This window comes from Anser brachyrhynchus, assembly GCF_964034855.1.
Source record: "Anser brachyrhynchus genome assembly, chromosome: 5".
Taxonomy (NCBI): Eukaryota; Metazoa; Chordata; class Aves; order Anseriformes; family Anatidae; genus Anser; species Anser brachyrhynchus.
Window position 1 is genome coordinate 61,902,826 of NC_137699.1, and position 22,835 is coordinate 61,925,660.

Below are 22,835 nucleotides of genomic sequence, written 5' to 3' on the forward strand. Positions count from 1 at the left end.
AAGCAGGCAGAATAATCCAGAGCAGAGGATTCTGAGATCCCCCAAACCTACCATTCATTTTGATAAAATACTCATTCAATTTCAATATAATATTTCAATAAAATATTACTAGGAAGTAAGTTAGAGGAATCTGTTTTAAAGATAAAGCAATGAAAACTGCTTGCAACCTCTTTAAATAGCTATTTAAAATAAATAATAAAAAAGACAGTTATTTGCCTTAAAACAAGAAAAACACAGAACTGATGTCACCATTTCCCTCTAGCAAGGCTTGCTCTTTGGGCTTTTTAAAATATGAGACATATGTACAGCATCCAGTAAATAATACAGCTCACACCACAAAGACATCAGCCATCTGACCCATACCCAGAAACTCTGACAGATCAAAAGGTCAAAATCAGAAATAAACATTTAAAAAATAAATCATTTTCCATTTCTTAGCCGAACTATTTAACGTCATGAACAGAAAGCTCCTGCTACTGCGTATCTGAAAAGAAAGCCATTTAGAAAATGACCCTTATTTACCAGATTGAATGTCCCATATTCCTCCCTGAGAAAGTGGGTCAAAAATCCTTGAAAAGTCGTCTGGTCTCCCCATGTCCAGCGGGCTCGATTGAGGTAGGACGAAGCCGGCAGATAGAGATAAGGCAGCAAACCAGCCAAGAAGCATAAACCCAACTTCAGCAAATGGCCTAGGGACAATTCCTGCACCAAAATATGTCATATTGCATAACAATGTTTATTTTAGTTTAATCGTGCTGGAACTTCAAGAACAGATAAAGAAAAAACATCAAATATATTTACACAGAGCTGATCTCTCAATTTATAGTAAGTCCCTACAAAATGCTATGTTAAACCTTACGATTTTGTGGATTACTAGGAAACTGCATCAAACTGATCTCCTTTGCATGGCAGGGTGAAATTTAAGTGAAGCAAATAATATTAGCTAGGACTCATGAGTATCATACTCATTGCATCTTTCACATTTAAATCATGGCATGACATGCATAGATGGCTGGAGCACTGCAAGGCTGAGATAACCCACTTTGCAGCGATTAAGAGTTGGCTGGTATTCCATCTGGCAAAAAAAAATGCTGCTCTAGTACAACTACACGCATCACCACCATCATCAGGAGTCGGTTTTGCCATTTACTTTATCACGATCACGCTGGCTAAATTGGATAGGCCAACTTTTGGGGTGGGATTTTCAAGACTGCCTAAGGGGTCAGGAAGACAAGACTTTCAAAGGGACTTCTGTGCCTAACTCCTTTAAGTGCTTTGGAAAATCCCACCCCGGAATATTGCACGCTTGCTTTCTCATCAGGCACCGTCCTGCCAATCAAAGCACTTCCTTCAGAATTTGGGGTGATGCGGAAGAGAGACCATTCAGAGCGACGACCTACAGAGCAGAGAAAGTAGCTCGGTAACGTTGCCGGTCAAAATTCCTTCAGAAGCCTGGCTCTTTTTTGTTGGTTTCACTGAAAGCCACCGGTTTTGACCAATTAACCTCTTATTAGGTGGTGTTCTGCAGCAGGGTCTACTGGACCGGTGTCTAAGTAGGGTGTTTCCCAGTGATGCCATATTGGCACAGCATTCCCTGCTAGAAATCACAGATGTCTCTCCAGGCCTCCCTGGTTGTGAAAAAAGCTCTGTTTAAAGAACACAAATATGCTTCACGAGCCATCATTTTGTTAAAGGAAATATGAGGTTGGTAAGGCTTTTTCTGGAGATGCTGACCTCTTGGATCAAGCTTGTCTGAGCTGCCCCTATCTCTTGCAGCTGATGCGTTTCACTCTGGGCTCAGCTCTGAGCTGTGCCGCTGCGCAGAATCACACCTGATTTACCAGGTTGAGGGTGGAGAAATTCAGGTGGGATTGTCCCAGTAGAAACCTGCCCGATTGTCATCTTCAGGGGGCGGAAGAGAGAGGGTACAGATGGAGGTTCCTCTGGGCCACTTGCAATGTGATCTACGTCTCTGAGATCTGCATCCCTTCTCAGAGCAAAGCAGGGCTTCTGCAATACATCTGCATCCAGCCCGACACAGCCACTGGCAGAAGACCACCTACAGGTGACAAAAGCATTGCAGGGCACCTGGACATCACTGGGGGCCTCATCCAGACGGATGTACATCACCTTCCTGAGCCAGACATGCCAAGACGTCTTCTCACCTTTTTATACAATTAACAAGTTTAATATGGAGGTGTAAAATGAGGAACATCCTGAGAAGGGATCTCTGCTAGATGAAAGGGATGTATTTCTAGGTAGGGGGTTGGACCAGATGACCTCCAGCGCTCCCTCCCAACCTCAACCATTCTGTGATTCTGTAATAATCAACCAGCTCTGGGGCTTGTCGTTGCACTGAAGGACAGCCTTGCTTTGGTCTTTGTTCCAGCCGGCAGAAGCTAGGTGCTCTCCCCAACAGATGACCTCTTGTAGGACTCACAAGTCCTGGCAGCGTCAGAGCTGGAGGCCACCGAGCCTGGCACGTCCCAGGGAGGTGCTGAATGGGGCTCCTCCTAGAGATCAGCACCTGCAGCACCCTTCCTGCCCTGCTACCTACCCTCACTGTGTCTTCGACTGTTGACACCAGTCATGAGATGATGTGCAACAAGCAGATGTGGGTTTTGTGCTGCCACCAGGGAATCGACACACAAACATCTCCAGCCATGAGAAAGGCACTGCCATCAGCCAGGAGAGGCTGCTCACGCCCACGGCTTCCCACCAACAGGTACCTACCTGCACTGAACACACTTATCTCCCGCACGTTGAGGAGATTTTAGCTCAGAGTATTGGTCTTGTGGCTGTGTGCCGGGCACTCAAAAGCAGCTGCGACACAGGGCTCCTGTGCCAGGAGGCACGGGCAGGTCACAGATCGCTGGTGTGAGCAAAGCCCCTGCACTGTGATGGGCTGTAATTCAGGTGGTTGACTGATGAGTTTGGACAGAATTCCTACTAACACTGTTAGCACATCAACATATAAACAGATGGTTGGAAAGAAGAATTATTAATGACCTTAAAACAAGCTAAAATAGAGGCATGGGTCAGCAAAATACATACCGTCTTTCTGACCAGCCGGGAGAGAACCCAGGGCACGATACAAGCAACATAAAGCACTATCGTGTGCTGGTTGCACAGGCTGAGCCCACAGCAAAAGGCACCGAGTCTAGAGATCTGAAAGGGAGAAACACCTCACAGTTACTCTTTACCACCTGCAAAAGCATCCAGATGCCAAAGCAGCTTCAGCGCAGCCCGCAGCACGCTTTAGAGAAGGCAAAGCACATCAGTGAACACTGGTCAATTGTAACACAGACAACATGGGTTACTTCAGATTATTTTTATGCTGTAAAAATAATAATGCCACTTTTATGTACAGAGACATCATTTTACATAACAGAAATGATTTTTTCCTCTTCTGCAGGCACGGAGGGCTAAAGTGAGGGCTACACAAACTTGCTAAGCAAAGGGAATTAAATGCAGCATCACTCAGTGGTCTGAGATCCTTTCTGAGCATCTCTGAAAGTTTTCTGATAAAAGAGGTAACACATCCAGACTTTGCAGCATGGTGCAGGGCATTTCTCATGCTCAATCTTTCTCCTTCTTCTCCATCACTGGCCACTTGGTCCGTGTCACACCCTGCAGCCACGCTCTGCCCATGCTCCTCAATGGGCAAAAAGCCACCAGTGTACCACAAACATCGTTGGACAGGAGCTGACAGCCCATCGGTCATCAGAGCATTGCCCCTGCTCATTTCAGTCACTGGTGACAATGATGTGTGTGAGGTGCAAACACTTGCCTTGTCATGGCGATGGGACCACAGGCAGTTTTTATCAGTGTTCAACACTGGACGGTGCTTTGTCCCAGGAACACCTACCAGAGCTTCAGAAAAACTTTGTGGGCTTCAGAGCTGCCCTGCACAACTCAGGACCACCTGAATAGTTTTTCAGGTATATTGGTGAACCAAGCACGCTCCTGTAAATGTCTGCAAGAAAGTCAGATTTACAAAAAGTGTCACCAACTTGCTGTTTGTAGCCAGGCCTCTTCAAGGTGTGGGATGCTGGCCACCCAGAGCATGGAAACAAGCTCACTTACTGCTTCTGAAAACCTCACCTGAAAATCCACATGGAAATTGGGCACAGCAACCACAAGAGCAGGTCGGAAAATGCCCCAACTCCATCTTTGTGGAGCCCAGTGTCTTGGGGCAGAACTGGCCAGAAAATACAAAAGCCCGATGATGAAATAAGGCCTCTATAAGCCAGTGATAAAACATGTTATTTGAGAATTTGCCAAGCTGAGTAAACTACCACTGTGTGCTCCTGAAATTCCAGGCTAGCCTGACAAAAATCCTTTTATTCACACAACTTAGAGGAGTCACAGCAGGCAAGTCTGTAAGAAGAGAGGCGATCAGATGTTCAGGCAAATAAAAGTAGAAAGAACAAGGCCGGTGAGCAAGAACACCTTTTGTCTGCCGAGTCTGTTTAGAAAGCAGAGAACACGGCACGAAATTCAATGTCTCTGTATTTAATAGTGGCATTATTTTAGGGGCACATTTAATTTCAAGAGAATATACATTGAACTGCACAGAACTGATTGAAAATTTGGTCGTTTCTGTGTTTCATTAGAAACCTGGGTTTCTGAGCTGATGTTCCTGTAAGATGCATCTATTTACCCCCAGGAACATCACAGTTCTGACAACAAAACCTTGAACACCCACAGCCTAGTTTGAGTCTTTGATGCAGAAAATTAAACTTTGCACCAAAACGTTTAGATGAGAATGATTTTGCTTTTTCCTCTTCTATCCCGTGTGTGTACAACAACAAAAAGCCAAAGCAGATCCAGCACATCCCACCTCAACCCTTAAGCAATGTGCACGGATCCTTAAATGTTTGGCACCTCTGAGTCCAGGCAGGTCAGGGATCAACACCATCAAGCAGAGGTCCTGAACCCAGTCCCCAAATCTGGCCTTTCCTACGTAAAAGAAACTAAATCAATACCAAATGAACAGGAAATTAAACAGACATGTGATGACTAATTGAAAAAAAAAAAGAACTATTCACTTTGCTTGAGATGTTTTACCTTTGATCTCTCTTTTGCAGTGGATGCCTCCTCAAAATGCACGGTAAGAGCCATAAGCAGCCCCACAAACAGATTGTTTAAGCTAAAAACCTCCGCCGTGATGGACCACTGCCATGTTAGACGAGAAAATGAAAACACCCCCGCAGCAAGGATTCCTCCAGCATATGAGCCAGAAAGCCTGCAAACACAGATAACATGAAATCTTCTTTTCCAACAAAAAAGCCTACTTTATTGTCCTTTTTTTTTTTTTAAACATACTGTAGCAGCAGAAATTTTGACTGCTACCCAGCATCCTCCCAAAACATTATATGGTTAATATCTTCCTAATAATTTCTTTGCAGAGAATTGCAATTAGGAAGAGCGCACCTCAAACCGTCCCGTTTATTCGCAAGGCGCTGAACACCAACTGGCTGGCGAGCCAGGCTGCCTTTTTCTCCTGAAACACCACAAAAAAACTTAAAAGAGTATTCAGTTCGGTTCAGAAACCTTGATGAGCAATGACACAGCGGGTCACGGTACGCCGAGCCAGAGAGTCATGCCTCTAACGGGATGCTCTCCGCTGGAGGACACGCGAGCAGCGGTGCAGCCTTAAATTCATCGAGTCCCTGCATAAAGAGTGGATTAGAGCTATTCACGACGGACAGCATTAGCAGAGCTTTCCCAGGGGGAACGTTTGAGAGTCTCAGGGGTGGGTGAGGATTGCAGCGCCCCTGGCCCCAGGATGGAGAGATGCCCACCAGAGCCAGGGAGAGGGGAAAACGGGGGCTGTCCCCAGAAGGATGGACTACGGCACCCAACGCAGCCACCTTCCCAAATGGGCAGGGAGCCCAAGAGGTGGGATTTAGCCCAGGAAACCTATTGCACCTGCTCTGCCATAGTGGCTCTGCCCTCCTGGATGTGTTAAGGGCAGCTCCCGCTCTGCTTTTTGGGCTCTTCCGAAGCGTGGCGGTTTGGGAGGTCCCCCCCATGGGATGTCGCCCTGAAAAACACCACGCCGGGCACCACAACCGGCTCAGTCGGAGACTTGAGGGCCCACAGAGGACTTGCTTACAGGGTTCCTCACAGGATATAACTGAGATAAACGGAGACCAAGTAAACAACACCTACAGCCCCTGCAAACAGACGAGGGAGATGCTGGCATGGCACTCTTTAGCAAGGGCTCCTCTCCTTGGTTATACTTTTCTTCCCACTTTCCTGAAACAACCTAAGCTCTCTCGGTACACTGAAAAGCCAGCACGTTTCTGTAGATGTCAGAGGAGGACCCGTCCAGATAGAACTGGAAGTTTTAATCCACTAAAAATGGGAGGCAGAGTTCATGGGAAGGACAGGACGGAAATAATGGTGTGGGGTGACCAGATCTCCATTCCTCCTCCCGACATCGGACACCCCGGGTGGCCTCCGGCAAGCCACCCTGCTGCTCCATTAACTGCAGAATTAATTGCAAATTAAAGTGACTATTGATTAACCCCATGCCCCGCCACCTCTCCCGGGTGCTCCTTAATGCCTCACCACCGTGGTGGACTCTTCCAGTGCTTAAGCTTCGTCAACACAGGCCTAGGCATTGAGCACGAAAACCTCCAAGAGAAGACCTGTCGCTCACTACACGAGGCGCTCAGCAAAATAAAACCACGTCACAGCAGTACTGTGATACAGAAATCCCTATATAAGTGTTTTTGGCATTGCTTAAAATCATCAGCAAACTGAATGCAAACTCGCAAGTAATTAAAGGTGTTAATTATTACAAGTTTTCTACCAGCAATATCTCAAAGTCACACAACCTCATAGAGAAGGTGTTCACGAGCACCGATGCTCCTCCGTTGGCTTTGTTACCGAGCCAGCCCAGCATCCCCGTCACCTCCAGGAGAGGTGGGAAACACAACAGGTTTTCTTTCTGTTCAAACAGCACCGACTTTTAGTCTAAAAGAAACAAGTTTGTAAATCCCTTTGAAATTCTTGCAGTGAAATAAAGCAGAAAAGGTAAAACAACTTCCCCAAACTCTTTGGGATGAAAAGCAGCTTACTAGGCAAAACTCCTGATCGTTTACCAAGTCTTCTTGTCTTTCCCAGAAAAGACTCGAGCGCCTTACCAGAGTTCAAATGAGATTAAGGAGCGCCTGCCCTCTCGATAAAAAGTCTCAAACCTGTGCTTCAAGTTTTATGAAATAAGGATTAAGCAAAAGCTACTCAACCCCAAACTTAAAGACTTATCCTGGCTGTGTGGGCAGGGGGCAGCTCTGCTCCCCATCCGGCCTCCAAGCAGCACCGGGTCGGGATCCAGCACTGGGCACATCCACAGGTCTTTTCTTAAAAAGAGCTGGTATTGCCTGGGAAACTCTCGGGAAAACCAGCCTGATAAGCCTCCCGTGTGAAAGCGTGTTGTGTGCATGGAGCACTGAGCTCCTACAAGTATAGCAGGTGCTTTAAAGAAAAAAAATAAATAGCAACATGCTGAATTCTTTGAGATCATCACAACAGCAGCTGGGAAATGCAGTTTGGGAAACGCAGGCTGGTGACCAAAAGCTTCTTCCAGATTCTGCTACCAGCAATGGCAATGATGTACTTATAACTCTGCTGATTCAGAGAAATGGAATTGGTAAGACCAGGTAACCCCAGACAAGGACGAAGACCCAATCAGCAGAAAATAACACCTCACGCAGGTCTACTCAAAGCAGCAGCTCACAGCACGAAGCAGCACCAGCAGAAATGAATCCCACACGACTCTGACACACGATGCTGGGCCCGAATTAAGTCAGGTCTGCCTTGAGGCTGGGCTAACGTGACCAAAACTGGACCTCCCCACACCATTACAACCACCTTCTGGTAGCCCCTTGGGTTCCTCCAGCACGGCATGGCACTGCTCTGTCCCTCTCTTGTTGTAGAGCCAAGAGGGCCCTCAAAAAGTTGTCCAAGGAGGTGACAATCATCTCAGGCAGAAACATCACAGGCCCAGCACATGCAACACTGCAGAGCAAAGAACATTTCCAGGGTAGAGGAGACACTGGTGGGTGCTTAGTCATGTAAGGCAGAAAGACATGAAATGGAATGGAAGAGGCCCAAAGATGGGAATAAAATAAAGGGAAGAACTGAAAGAAAAGGGACAGGGACTGGACTGTAAGTCAAGAAGCATGGAACTGAGAGGATGAAAGCATTTGCAAAGCAGGAGACTTCCCTGCAATCTGCCGTGGAAGAAGCTGTTGGTGACGTGTTGTGTAAGAATGGATGGATCAAGGAGGACATCAGGGAGCCAGCAGGCAATGACTTCTTTGGAGACAAGAACATTTTAGTGGTTAAGAGAGTAGGTTGTGGAACAAGGTGAACACAAGATAAGGAGATATCCTGTAACTACATCTCAGCAATAACTCGATTACCAGAGTCAAGGCAGGGAGAGGAAGCAAGGCCAAGAAGCCATTTATGAGGAAGAATCACAGACTGGTTGGTCTTGGAAGGGACCTCTGGAGGTCATGTTGTCCAACCCCACTGCTCCAGTAGGGCCACCCAGAGCCAGCTGCCCAGAACCATGTCCAGAAGGTAAGAAGGCATTTGTCTCTTGGTGCACAGACACACCTCTATCCAAATCTCCAACACCAGGTCTGGCACAGACGTTGCACATGATCCCTGCAATGGAGCCTTGCTGGACAAGAAAGAAGACCACAGCCCCTGGTCTCTGCCACCCAGTCTGGAGACCCACACTGCGTCCACATCGCCTGGGCCTTCCAGGTGCGCTGTGGTCAGGGAGAGGAAACGCTTGGTTTTTGGTTTTCTCTGAAAAAAAACTTATAGTTGCACAGCTCCGTCTCTCCTTTTGACAGCATGTCAGGGCTCCGAAGCAGCGAGCACAGAGACTCAGCCTTGCTTGACTTCTACTCACGTTCCTGCCTTCAAACACATTTTTCAAACAGAGCTGTGGTGCTACAAAATGAAACAAGGACCACGGGTTTGCTGATAGTTAGCGACATGGTTTAGTGGGAGATGGTGGTGGTTGGGGGATGGTTGGACCAGATGATCTTGGAGGTCTTTTCCAACTTTAGTGATTCTAGGATTACGCCAAGGCAATCATCCAGCGTTCATCTGCCAACACAACGAGTGCAACCTCACAGCGACTGCCCCAAGAACAGAGGTTTACCAAGAGAAAAATGTGGGCAAAACCCCATTATAAGGCTCCATCCAGCTAGAGGGAGGCTGCACTTGGGGCTAGCTGGGGAAGGCTGGGTCCCCTAGAGGAAAGCACTGAGGCAGTACCACCCTGCCTTCGCAACAGCCTCAGCACATGGAAACTGGCTCATGAAAGAAAAGGTGTGCAGCCAACGCAGCAGGGGGAAAGCCTCCATCATTTCTCCGAAGGACGTTACAGCTAACGTTGTCAGGCCCGCTTTGATAAGAACTGAAGCACAGAGTTTGAATACAACCTGCCTTCTAGCCCTGTTTATCTTTCTTGGAGGAGAAGCCAAGGGACCAGCTTGCATTTCTGGTCTTGCAAAGTAACCAGACTGGAGCAAGGCCTGCACGAAGCACACGGAACACTTCAAAACATAAAACAAAACAAATAAAAAAGAAATAAAACAAGCAGGAGGAAGTTCCCTTCCTATCAGTTGACTAACTATAACCCTGTGAACATGAGCAGAAACTCCCATCATATAGCACGCTCACAAGAGACAAGAACAGTCAGCCAAGAAGTCACACAGCCCTTTGTGGGAAGTATTTTCCCATGACATCCCTAAACATAAAAGGAAAAGACTAGAAAAATTATTTTGTTTTGCTTTTCAGGCACCAGAGTGAAAGAACGTGTGCCCAGGCCTCAACTCCAAGGGCACGGGCAGCACAAACTTGCTTTAGTTGGCAGTATTTAGGCTGCAGCTCATTGTTAAATCAACAAGGAAAAATCAAATAAGGTATTTAATTTTTTTTTTTTTTTTTTCATTTTATAGGTTTTAGCTTCTGATTTGTGGCTAATCACTAAAACGTGTCAATATGCAATTCAAAGTTTAGCCTCTGTACTAATTTTGGTAAAACTTTCTTTTAGCCAAGAGCATAGGTTACATCCATCTGCATTTAACCAACCTGATCGACTTGATCAGCATTTTTATTTTTTAGTTTAGAAAATAAAGGCTGACATTTTGTATTTCATAATTTGCAAGAAGTTATTAAATGATTTGGATAAAGCTACAGAGGGATGAGAACTGAAACCTAACTGAAATGTCTTAGTGAAATGCAATCTTCAGTGTACTGGGTTCATACAGAAGAAAAGCCAGCTAACCAAAGCTTGTTGTATCTTTGAAGCTAATGCATTAAACACTGGAAACACCTACCTGTAGCTAGTAAAATAAGCTGATTATTTCTTCCTTCTTTTTCCTCCAAAACTTTAGAGGTAGCAAAATCTTTTTTTTTTTTTTTTTTTAACATTCTCAGTGATATAAAAAACAACTCTCCTGCTTTTAAACACCTGCTCCATTTCCTCTCCCCCTGTACATGCAGTGGATGACCCTGACTGTTGGTGCTTCCATGGCACTTGCAGAGGCTGCAGGTACCTCACCAGCAACTTCTGCCTTTGCACTGCTGTAGCAAAGGTATATCATTTTAATATGTTTATTTTGTGGTATAATAGACCAGAGCATTAAAGGTTTAACATTTCAAATTTAACCTCAGAGGTTTCACTTGTTTATTAAAAAAAAATAAAATACTTTTTTGATGTAGGCTAAAGAAGGATGGGACTTAGAAGACTCAAAAAACAAGCTTTCACCTGACTTATCCTGAGTGCGTCTGTGCGTTGGTGCTGGAATAGAATGACTTTCTAAAAAGCAAACCAAAACCAAACACGAGTTCAGAACCAAAGAGATAGTAATTACCCCCCAAACCCCATTCCCTATGGGTTCACCACCTCTTAGCCACAAGCACCCGTTGGCCAAAGCCGGTTCCTTGTGCTCCCAAGCACCGAAGAGCCAGCGGGGGACCGCAGGGAGCAGCGTCCAAGCTTTCCTCCTGCCTCGGGCACCTCGGGGGGCTCCACTTCAGCCGTGCCCGCAGCCTTCGTCCCCAGCACCGGAGGAGGAGGAGGCTGTGAGGAGCTCGGCATGGCTCGTCCATCCCACTCAAGTCTTTGTGGCCGTCAGAAGATATTAACACCCACACAAACCGGTAAGAAAGCCATGAATTAAAAAGAGGGGATGGTCAGGACTGGCTTACGAGCATTGATCCAGCAGGGATTTTGGCTATGGGGAGCCAGTCCCTACCAGCACCCCATTGCATAGGGCCTCCTGGAGGGGGGCTTGCGGCAAGGACACCAGCACCGGGGCTCGGTAGGGTAACGCCGAGATAAATGCATTTAGGAAATGCCCCGCCGAGTGCTCACCACTTCCTAGCAAGCCGAGGTGCAAATAACTGTGCTTCCAGCCACCAAATCCAGGAGGAAACTTCTCTCCCCGCGTCTTTTTTACCAGAAAGGGTACTTGAGTTAGGCTCGATTCACAAACTCAAAAATCCTCAGAAAATAGGTAGGCTTGATCCCGGGCGCTCATAATAAACGGTGTCTGCTTCCAGCAGCCAAAAAGAATAAAAAAAAAGAAAAAAAAAAAACCCTCTCAGTAGGAACCGGCTTTAGCAATTTAAATGTTTTATAAGTTTTTTTTGTAATTGCAGAAACTTTTCCTAATCTGACATTTGTTAAAACCCCTTATTAGAAATTATGCAGCCGCGGTAGCTGCGGCAAAAAAAAAAAAATTAAAAAAAAAAGAAAAAAAAAGAAAAAAAAACCTGGAGCTGGCTTCACAATTACCAAGTCAGCCCATGCAGCCCTCTGCTATTGTGCGGGGTGGCATAAACCCCCCGGCGGGCTATCAGCTCCCTGGCAGGCAGGGGGCTGCGCTATTCAAAGCGCGAGATACAAGCTGCGGGGCACAAACCTGGCAGCTCCCATCTGACCCCGCAATCCCCGGCTGGTGACAGCTCCAAGCTCCATGGCAAATTAGGCCTTCTCACATTACAATTGCAGGAGACAGATTCCATTAGCGGTATCTGAAATTGAGTGGAGAGCTGCTCTGTTATCAGACTTGACTCATAAGCGCCGCTATTAATCAGAGCTATGATAGCATTTATATATTTCAAGCTATCTGCTGCCGCTGTGATATTCCGCTACAAAGGGTTGATGGGACTTAGGGAAGTGAACAATAGAGCTTTCTGGGAAAAGCAGAGTAAATCAAGAAAGTCTGTGACTTCCGCACATTCTGAAGGGATTGCGGTTTACATAAATTTTCTCCCAATTGGAGATTGAGCTCTTCCTCATCTTACACATGGGATTTAGTTGTCACTCAATGGTAACAGCTGTGAAAAGGTGAAGCGGCCCACCGCTCGGAATATTGCCTCCGCTTTTAAAGCAATTAACCCATGAACAGGAGGATACCTGGTGATATCAAAGGGATTAAGCCAGGCAGTGCATTATTAACATTTCCTTGAACTAATTCTAACTCTGACTAGCTGTCAGAAAAGACTCTTCAGTCTTTAAAAAAAAAAAAAAAAAGAGTTTTTGCCCTGCTTTTTTTCCCCCCCTCTTCAAAACGAAGCGGTTATTTCAGCCTAATGTGCGTACTTTAGAGCAAAATGCAAATGAACACATTCGCTGATGTCTTCAAACAGGCTGAACTCAATGCCGTTTTACTAGGGCTACGAGAGGAGGAAAAAAATATGATCAATTAGCCAGGGGTCACGGTAGATATTCATCTAAAAGCAAATTAATGCCGCAGTACCTTCCATTCTTCTCTCCCTCCTAAAACTTAGTAACTACTTGTTACGTGGGCAGAGCTCCTTTTGAAACTGCGTTTTGCTACAGTGGCAATAATCTAAAATAATCTGGAATCGGGAAAATCCAAATACGCCCCATAAGAAGATTCCTCGCTCCCCAAAGCCCTGAGTTCCCATTTCCCCACGCTTTGCCGACGGTCAAGGTGGCAGCGCTGGCACGGAGCGCCCTCGAGGTTTGCCCCCCTCACTCGGTGCCCGCAGCCCTTCTCCGTAATCCCCTTCCCGCGGCGTTTTGAGCTGCCCGGGTCCCTGCAGAGGATGCTCTGGGGTCGTTCTGCCCGAGGAACGGCACCGACACCCCTGCAATCCCGCAAAGCCTGCCCTGAGAGCGAGTCGAGCTGCCGGTGACAACCCGTGCAGCACCCCGGCAGATCCCAAGGATGCAGAGGAGTTCCCCACGCGCAGCAGGCAACTTTTTCCAGCGCCGGTTGTAGGGGAGCAAAACGCTGGCTGCGGGGTGGGTGGCGACTACTACACGGGGTTTTTCCTCCGTTCAGCCATGAGCTCCCTCTGGGAAGAGCCGCGTCCTCCTAAACACCCGGTCCTTCCCATGGGAGCTCCAGGACAGGCAATGCCAGAGCAAGGAGGCTCAGGACGACGAGGTGCTGCTTCCAAAACACCGCCGTCGTTCCACCAAACACATCCCCACCGCTCCTGTGTGTTAGGGGGGGAGAAGAGCAGACTACGGCTCATACACAGCCCCACCTTGTTGCTTACGGACTGGTTTGGGGGGCAGGGAATGTGTTAGATATGTTATATTTTGTATACGTATCAATAAAGGTCCCAAATTTAACACAATAAAGGTCCCAAATTTAACACGATACCCAGAACAGCAAGAGAAGAGAAGCGAGGTGCTCCGTTCAATGCAACATTTTTCTCCTTTTCACATGCCCACATGCAACTCCGAATAAAACTGGAAAAAAATTACAAGTCCTTTGGAAATGCCACCTTCTACTCTACTACTGCACCTGCAATAATTTAGCTTTGTATGGTCCCGTACAGCGAAACAGCCAAGCTATGGAAGGTAGAAAAACTGCACGTAAAGCAGGGAAAAGCAAACTATTTCTCCTCGCGACAGAGAATGCAAAGAACGCATCGTCTGTGCAGAAAATTACACTTTGGCAATCATATTATAAGAACATAATTGGTTTACTTTGTAAACTTGCTATGCTTTGCCTCCCACAGTAAAACAAATAAATATTTGTTTAAGGAAACAATCATAGAGTCGCACTCGCTGCGTCCTACAAACATAATGCAGCTCGCCCGTCTTTCAAAGCGGAGACGAATTATTTGCATCAGTTACAAGCAGTCTGAGCAAACTCTTTGTAAATGCCATTTTACGATAATTACAAGCGATTTCTTAAGACTGCGCGGAGGGGAAAACCATATTTGATAACTAATTCAAAGGAGCAACGCACTCGTTCGGGGGATAGTCTGGATTACTGACAAAAGGGGCTTTTTTTTTTTTTTTTTTGCATTTTTTGGCGCGGTCCAACGCAACTTTGCTTTGAGAAGCACGAGCCGTGCTTCAAAACAAATGAAGCAGGAGCCGGGGCTGCTTCCTATCGACCCCGCGGAGCATCCCACCGCCGAGTACCTGGGCGAGGAGAAAGCTGGTTAAGGGATAAACGCGCCGAGCGCCGTTCGGTCCTAATCCCGCACACGCAGCCTTGCCCTAAATAACGCCCGATTGCAATAACTAATCGGGAAAAGAAACTGTCCTGACCCGCCGGCGACCGGAGTCGGGAAATGGCACTTAAACAAACGCCGGGGAAAAAAAAAAAAAAAGGGCTAAAAGGAAGAGATTTACTGTACGCAGAGGCTGGGAAACGCGGAGAAATCCCCCTCCCCGCCCCGCCGCGCTGGTAAACAGCAACCGTGCCCGGCTGGAGGGTTTGCAGGCAGAAAAGAAAGGTTTTAGAGGTTAAGTTCAGGTCAGATGACAAATGAAATTGTAACAGCCCAAGTGACATTGTATAATGTCTTCTTCCACTCAATCAATAGCGCACTGTGAGCCCCATTACCATAGAGATGGCTTCCTCCCTTCTGAAGGGTGTCTATTGTTTGACGAGAGAGATTTGCCACTTGAACCGTGTTGCTCCCAAAGGATGTGTACTTCATCAATTATTTGTGCTCCTAACATCTACATATTTTCATATTAACGTCCCCAGCGCTCGCGCGGCAGAAGGAGCGGCCGCTCGTTTTTTTTTTTCCTCTGCTACTGAAGGGCTTTCAGGGGTCACCCCGGCAGCTAAATTTTAATTAAAACACCCAAATGCGGCAGGATTTGATAGCCTGGTTTAGAGCCTTTGTGGGTTCGTGCAATCCTGGTTAAAAACAAAACACGCTGCCTTCAGATATTTAAGGCTTCCAAGCAGGCAGTGCCAGCAAACGGCTTTCAGAAAGATTTTTTTTTTTAAGTGGCAAGAGAGAAGAAACTTTTTTTGCCAAATGAACGTCTTAAATGAATCAATTTTAAGGTGCTTAACAGGAGAACCATAACGTTGTAATTTGTAGATAAAAGTGACCCGCAACACCTTACAATTTATTTCAAAAATCAATCGGTGCAAGGCTGAATAATTGATTGTCAGTCTCTGACTTACACCTATAAATAATTTTCTGCAAGTCCTAACAGCTTCTATCAGCTCCCAGTCCCAGGACTGCTGGTCTTCCATGCAAGTTTTATATTTGACAGGAGGAACATCTTCCAAATCCAATTAAAAAACAACAAAAATAATAATTAAAACCTCTAGAAGCGTAAAGAAAACCCTCAAACTTGGCTTGCCGTTCCCCCACTGCGTTCCCATTTCTCTAGCGCAAGGATCGCATCTGTGCCTGGCACAAAAGGGGCACGTAAGGAACTGTCGCGTGCGACTTGAAACTAAAAAGCAGAGCACAGTGACCGTAATAATGGGAACAACTTTAATTGAAAATAAAAAAATCAGAACCCAGTAACTCAAAATATTTAGCAGCTCTGTGCAGGAAGTCTGGAATATAACCAGAGCGGGCTGTGCTCGGCACCGCACACGGCAGGGCACCACGACGCCCAGCTCGCCAAATACGCTTTGCAATACAGGGTGTTAAATTAAAAGACGCTGCTTTAATTACATGTAAACCCCAACAGTGAAATCGCTCCCTTCCAAGGCAGCAGTCCACGAGACCTGCTGCTGCGCGCGCAACGGGACCCAGACAGCAACTCCTTTTTAGCCGGGGAAGATGCACCCGGACAGACCCCACAGAGGGTTCCTGCTCCCACCCGACTTTAAGGGGGCTCGAGGCCCTCAGGGTGCACAGGATCTGACCCCCCCATGAGTCCTGATTTTATTTCTAGCTGCACCCACCGCCTGGACAGGCTTCCCCGAGGGGTGACGGGGCTCTGCTGGCTTGGGGGGAAGAAAAGGGCTTTTCCCCAAGCCAGCAGAGCGCGCCCCACTTTGTCCTTGAGGACAGCATCCCAGCCCCCTGACACAATTTCGGATTTCAGTAACAGCCTGGAAAGGCGCCCTATTTCCCCCCCCCCGTCAGAGAACATTAGAAATTGTTTGTGCGGGTTGCAATAATCCTCTCCGATCTGGGTCAGGAGGAGGTTACGAGCGGCAAGGACTCGAGCATCAAAGCAGCCCCCCGGGGGTCACCGAACCCCGGCCGGGACCGCGCGCGCCTCCCAGGGGCAGGGGTGCGGAGGCGGCCGGGTACCGGGTGCTGCGGGTAGGGTCCTGCCTCTGCCGGGAGCTGCAATTAACTGGAGTTCCCGGTTTAGCCGTAGGTGAAGCTCATCTTGTTAATTCAAACGGACCATCTGCATCTTCGGAGAACGACAAACTTCATTAGTTCTGCTTAGTTAGCCCGACGGCCGCCGCGCGATAATGAGCCCGAACAACCTGTCACGTCTTTGTGAGGGGAAGGGCGCACTTTTTATTATCACTATTACTATTAAAAAAGGAAAAAAAAAAAAAAAGAGGAAGCTTTTGTGACGGAAAGAAGGTCAAAGCCAGATTAAACCGCTGCGGAGGAAGCGGCTCCGGCGGGGGCAGCACCCGGACGGAGGGGACCACCCGGGGGCCACCCGGGGACCGTACCTGAGCGCCGTGTAAAAGAGCAGGGAGGCGGCCGCCGCTCCCAGCACGCCGCCGAGGAGGTTGACGCGGGATGCAGGGGTCCCACCGGGCAGCAGCCCCAGGGCCAGCCGGGCCAGCAGCGTGAACAGGGGGTAGCCGGGCGGGTGGGCGACCTGCGGGCACAGAGGGACACGGGGCTGAGCGCGGCACGGGCGCGGGGACGGCGGCATCCCGGCACCGGCCGCCCCCGAGCTTGACCGAGCCAGCACCGGTAGCGGGACTCTGGGAGAGGCAGCTTTTTCCCCCCAAATGAAGGGTTTCGTGGCAATTTTCACCCCCGCAAATATTTCCCCCGCCGGATCGGGCGGCGGGCGTCCCACCCCCGCGATAACGAGCGGCCGAGCGAAAAGAGGTGACACGTCGCGTTATCGTGCCCCAAGCCGCCTGTTGTTTGGGTTCGCGGTATATTAGGGTCATTCGAAAAGGCTGTTTGGGGAAAAAAAAAAAAAAGCAGATTCGGAACTATTTTATTGGTTAGCAAGTTGAAAGACCACACTGCTATCGGATTACCACCACGCTGACAGTCCTAAGGTCTTGCCTAAAGGGATCATGCACCATAATAAAGTTTATTAAATAATAAAACTTATTAAAATTGTTAACCCGATTTATTTTATTCTCCCCAGCTTATACAAAATTTGGGTTGATAATAAGCCAGCTACTGTATATACAGTAAAGCCTTTGCTTTATAATTTAGTTTAATTGGATTTAAAACTTGAAGTAAATTGTCGCGTGCTGTACTTATAAGTTAGTAAAAACTGTGGTTTGAAAATAAATTAATCTACTTTACTCCATGCTTAATTAAACTTCCTTAATTCCTAAAACTGTTAATGAGAGCATTGATTAAACAATAAAACTAATACTTACTCCAAGCTCATATGCGGCTGTGATCAGCTCCCCTGTGAAAAAATAATGTAAAACCAATAATTACTATTAGGAAATGACACTCCTCCAAAGTTTTCAAAATCCAAACGCTTGCATTGGGGTTTTGCATTAATTTGACTGGATAAAACTGTAAATCTGTAGAGATTTAACAGCATGAAATTTTCTAAGAATATTTTCTCCCTCTGATGTCACTGCACAAAATATCTTTTGTGTGTTTTCGCGAGACTTTTACCAACAGATAAGCGGAAGCACAGGTGGGTCTGGCTCAAGAACGGCCCGACATCCTCAAATCGCAGACATCGGGATGTGCGTGTGAGCTTTTGGTTTAAAACCAATCGATTCAACAACTCCAGCGCTGCAGTTTGCAGCGCTTATACAGCATTGTCCCTTAACAACAGGCTCGTTTCTCGTTAAAATAAAAATAAAAATGCAGCTTTGTGTTTTTAAAAGGGGCAAAACCGAGCCCTGTGCCTGCAAACGTGTACACGGGGACGCTGCTGTTCCTCGGCGCTCCGGCAATCCCTGCAGCAGCCACTCTGCCAGCGGCTCCGTACCTGTCGGGGTCCCCGCGCTCGGCTGCTGCCCCCGTTGCGCAAAACTGCTCCGGTTTTGCATTTCGTTTGTGTTTGACACCGGGACGAGCACAACCGCCACGAAGCGATCCGTGTCAGCGCAGCGGCTGGTAACAGCTGGCGTTCGCAGAGCGCTCCACGCTGAAGCATTTTGCAGCGGTGCCCTATGAAATACGTCCAACGCGTGCAAACGCGTTCGAGGACGGGCACGACAAAAGGGGCAGCGAAATTAAAAATTACGGCTGGCGCACAACAGAAATGGCAGGAGGAAAGGTCCCCCCTTCGTCTGCCGCCCCCCCTTCAATCGCACGACCCATTCCTGCCGTCGCAGAGCCTCGTCTGGCTGCTCCCGTTCATCCCACAAGTGCCCAGGCGCTCGGGGCAGCTCCGTCCCACCGCGGGATGGTAGAGCTGCAAAAAGAAGGGCGTTGGTGGTTTCGATGCTGAACAAACAGCATTTTGGTTTCTGCTTCTCTACCACCCAGCCTAAAGGATGGGGACTGCGCAAACGGCACCGTTAACTTTCAGTCTTGACTGACAAAAAATGACGAGGTTTGAAAGGATGACACCAGTCAAGCCCCAACTGCTGCTCCCGACTGCCATAAAATCGTGGCCATCATCCCAAACGTGCGAGGAGCCCTGGGGCTTCCTGCTTGAACACCTCTCCAGGGTGGATTTTACCCCGCTTGCAAACACCGGCTACTTTTATAGCCCCTCTATTTGAGGGAAAAGTTTCGACCCATTGCAAGAGGCCCCCAAAAAGCGGATGCAATGGGAAAGCCACCCCGAGCTCAGCCGGCTCCGACGTGGCTTGTGGTGGCGGACCCCAACGGGAGACATTCGGAGGTGCCATCCCCGCGAGCAGCTCCAGAACACGCCCTGCCCCATCCCTCTTCTCAATGCATCCTAATTTTTTCCTACCGAAACCCCTCGGGAAGGTGCAGCCACCTGCCAGGCATCAGGCGTGGAGGAGCCGCCAGGGGCCGAGCAGCTCCCGGCCCTGCCCGCACCGAAAGGCTGGGTGCTAAGGAAGAAAACCCCAAATTCGGCTTCCCAGCAGCCGACACGTGCTGACATTTCCGACCGTCCAGCTCCAGCCCCCAGCGCAGGCGTTCTGCAAACAGGCCCCAAACCGCCCGAAAACTGATTTATCCCCGGCGACGTTGGGAGCTGATGTCTGAAACATCAGAGGCTTTTATTTTTTTCCCCCCTTTTTTTTGAACTTGAGTTTATTTGATCCCTTTTTAAGCTGTTTTTAACGTCTGTGGATGTTCCCAAACGAGCTCTAAAACTCACTCTCGTTTCTTTATTGCAGCGCTAAGTAACACGAGGAAGCTGCCAATGGAAACACCTATTGCCTTTCACATTTTAGGATTACCGCGAGCTTCGGGAACAATTAAAAATATACGGATAGCTTAAAAAAAAAAAATATAAAGGGCTCCCTGCCTGAAAGCAGATACAGCAGATCCTTAAGCACCTCTTTACTCACACAAGTAGCTTCGGTGATTTCGGTGGCACCAGCGTGAGAGCAGTGCCCACGGGCTGGGTCCCCCCCCGGTGCTGCACAGGGGCTCCTCAGACCATGAGAAACGAGGGGAATAACCCCAAAAGCCACATTGCAAGGCGGCGGCACGGCCGCCGGCTGGGAAAAGCCCAAGAGGGCAGCTGGGATGAGCCCATCTCTGTTCAGCTTCAGCAGACGGACGAAATGCAGGCAGCAGGCTCGGAAAAAAGTGCAAAAAAAATAGGGACCAGGACAGCCTGTGCCCCGCTCCGTTCCATTTGAGGCGTTTTTTGGCATCCCGGAGGCACAACCCGAGCTCAAGCACAATCCAAACCCGGGTTCCTGGCTCAGCACAGAGCTGACAGCTCCGGGCAGAGGCACCACGCGTTTTAACGGGACCGTGCTACCCGTCGGGGAGCGCTTCGACAGACAAAAGGGCAGGAGCTGTAAAGATATTGACCGTCACGTATTAACTGGTGGGACCAGAGGGAGCAAAGACGGCCCTTAAAAAAAAAAAAAAAACATTTAGGGCCTGCCTATTTATTTATGAGGAATTTTATGCACAGCTTGGATCCGAAATGAGACATGGACAGAGCTGGGACGGGGTTTAAGAGACCCGGGATGGGGTTTAAGAGACCCGGGATGGGGTTTAAGAGACCCGGGATGGGGTTTAAGAGACCCGGGACGGGGTTTAAGGGACCCGGGACGGGGTTTAAGGGACCCGGGACGGGGTTTAAGGGACCCGGGACGGGGTTTAAGGGACCCGGGACGGGGTTTAAGGGACCCGGGACGGGGTTTAAGGGACCCGGGACGGGGTTTAAGGGACCCATTCAACTCCTTACCATATGGAAGAGGGAAAGTAGGTCTGGGTACCCACCCCACGAGAAAAAAATATGTCAAATCATCAGCTAAAACATCCAAAGCACAGCCCCCCGCATGCTGCAGCAGCACGGATTTTTTTTTTTTATACAGGACTAAGGCAGCAAAACTGCAGAAGGACCAAGCTGAGGAGTTTTCTCTTTGGGAAACCCCAAGGGGGTGAGGGACCCCACAGCGGGACACGATGCACGGACCCCAAAGGGTAAGCCCCCCCCCCCCCGGTGTGGCTGCGGTGCCCCAACCCCTGCGGGTGGGCACTTCTGGGCTGGGTGACCACGAAGTGCCAACGCCTATGGGGTGAGCAGCCCTACGGGGTGAGCAGCCCTACGGGGTGAGCAGCCCTACGGGGCGAGCAGCCCTACGGGGCGAGCAGCAGTGCATGAGACCCTATCAGGGCAAGCACCCCTATGGGATGACAGCAACGCACCAGACCCTACAATGAGATGAGCATCCCTATGGGGTGACAGCAATGCACCAAACCCATACGGTGAGCACCCCTACGGGATGGCAGCAGCGCACCAGACCCTATAATGAGATGAGCATCCCTATGGGGTGACAGCAATGCACCAAACCCACATGGTGAGCACCCCTACGGGATGGCAGCAGCGCACTACCCCTTATACGATGAGCACCAGACCCTACAATAGGGTGACCACCCCTATGGGGTGACAGCAACGCACCAGACCCTGTCTGATGAGCACCCCTATAGGGTGACAGCAATGCACCAGGCCCTATAACAGGTCGAGCATTCCTACGGGTTGACAGCAATGCACCATACCCTGTAACAGGGTGGCGTTCCTATGGGATGACAGCAATGCAGCAGACCCTATATGATGAGCACCCCTATGGAGTGACAGCAATGAACCAGACCCTATAGGGCAACCCCCTTATGGGGGTGACAGCAATGCACCAGACCCTATATGGTGAGCACCCCTATGGGATGACAGCAATACACCAGACCCCAAAATAGGGAGAGCATCCCTATGGTATGACAGCAATAAACCAGACCCTATAATAGGGAGAGCATCCCAATGGGGTGACAGCAGAGCACCAGACCCTATCTGATGAGCACCCCTATAGGTCAACTGCAAAGCATCAGACCCTATAAGAGGGCGACCACCCTTACAGGGCAAAATCAACGCCCCAGACCCCATAATAGGGCAAGCATCCCTATGGAGTGACAGCAATGCACCAGATCCTATACGATGAGCACCCCTTTGGGATGACAGCAATGAACCAGACCCTATAATGGGGTGAGCAACCCTATGGGGTGACAGCAATACACCAGACCCCACAATAGGGAGCGCACCCCTATGGGATGACAGGAACGAACCAGATCCTATACGATGAGCACCCCTATGGGATGACAGCAAGGTACCAGACCCTAAAATGGGGCGAGCACCCCTACGGGGTGACAGCGGTGCCCTCCCTCCCCTCACGCTGACCGACCCCACACCCCCAGGCCCACCTCCCCGCGGGGCCGCCCCGACCCCAAAACGACCCCAAAACGACCCCCAAACACCCCGCGGGCGGGCAGGCGGCGCTGGGTACGTTACCCGCGTCCCCGCCGGGCAGCCCCGCCGGCAGCGTGGCCCCGTACACGGCCGCCACGGCAGCGCCCAGCGCCCCGGCAGCGGCGGCGGCGGCCCCGGCCCCGCACCCGGCCCCGCACCCGGCCCCGGCCCCGCCGCCGCCCGCGCCCATGCGGCGCCCCCGCTCCCGCCGCTTCCGGCTTCGGCCGCGCCGGGCGGGCCGCACCACTCCGCACCCCCCCCCGGTGGAGGGGGGGATGAGTCGCCCCTCCGCCTTCTCCTTCCCGCTCCCCCCGCCCGCCCCCCCACCAAATGATATCGTTAACGGAGAGTCGGTGGGAAATAAGCGGCGGTTAGAGTCCCGGTGGCCTCCTGCAGGCTTTGCTCTGTTACTCTTTCCCCCCCACACACCCCCCCTCTGAGGAGACTTGGTACGGCCGGGAAGGCGGGGAGCGCCGTGCGGCAGGGCGCGACCACCGCGCGGCTT

General features: G+C 49.4%; 1 protein-coding gene across 7 annotated transcripts in view; it reads right to left on the reverse strand.

The window, feature by feature from the left end:
* The window catches only part of TMEM260 (transmembrane protein 260), a 30,836-nt gene extending 8,289 nt beyond the window's left edge, over nucleotides 1-22,547 (reverse strand). Inside the window, exons 1-8 of one of the 7 annotated variants that reach the window (XM_080593594.1) lie at nucleotides 20,722-21,035; nucleotides 18,416-20,532; nucleotides 17,844-17,875; nucleotides 16,941-17,092; nucleotides 5,437-5,506; nucleotides 5,071-5,248; nucleotides 3,055-3,168; nucleotides 523-702 (exon numbers count right to left, since the gene is read on the reverse strand). In XM_080593594.1, the coding sequence (XP_080449720.1) occupies nucleotides 523-702; nucleotides 3,055-3,168; nucleotides 5,071-5,248; nucleotides 5,437-5,506; nucleotides 16,941-17,092; nucleotides 17,844-17,854 (705 nt within the window). In that variant the 5' untranslated portion in view covers nucleotides 17,855-17,875; nucleotides 18,416-20,532; nucleotides 20,722-21,035. Of the gene's footprint in view, nucleotides 1-522; nucleotides 703-3,054; nucleotides 3,169-5,070; nucleotides 5,249-5,436; nucleotides 5,507-16,940; nucleotides 17,093-17,843; nucleotides 20,533-20,721; nucleotides 21,036-22,372 lie in introns of those variants that run through there. The other 6 variants (XM_080593592.1, XM_080593593.1, XM_080593591.1 and 3 more) reach the window with 6 other exon arrangements.
* Between the last annotated feature and the right edge of the window lie 288 nt (nucleotides 22,548-22,835).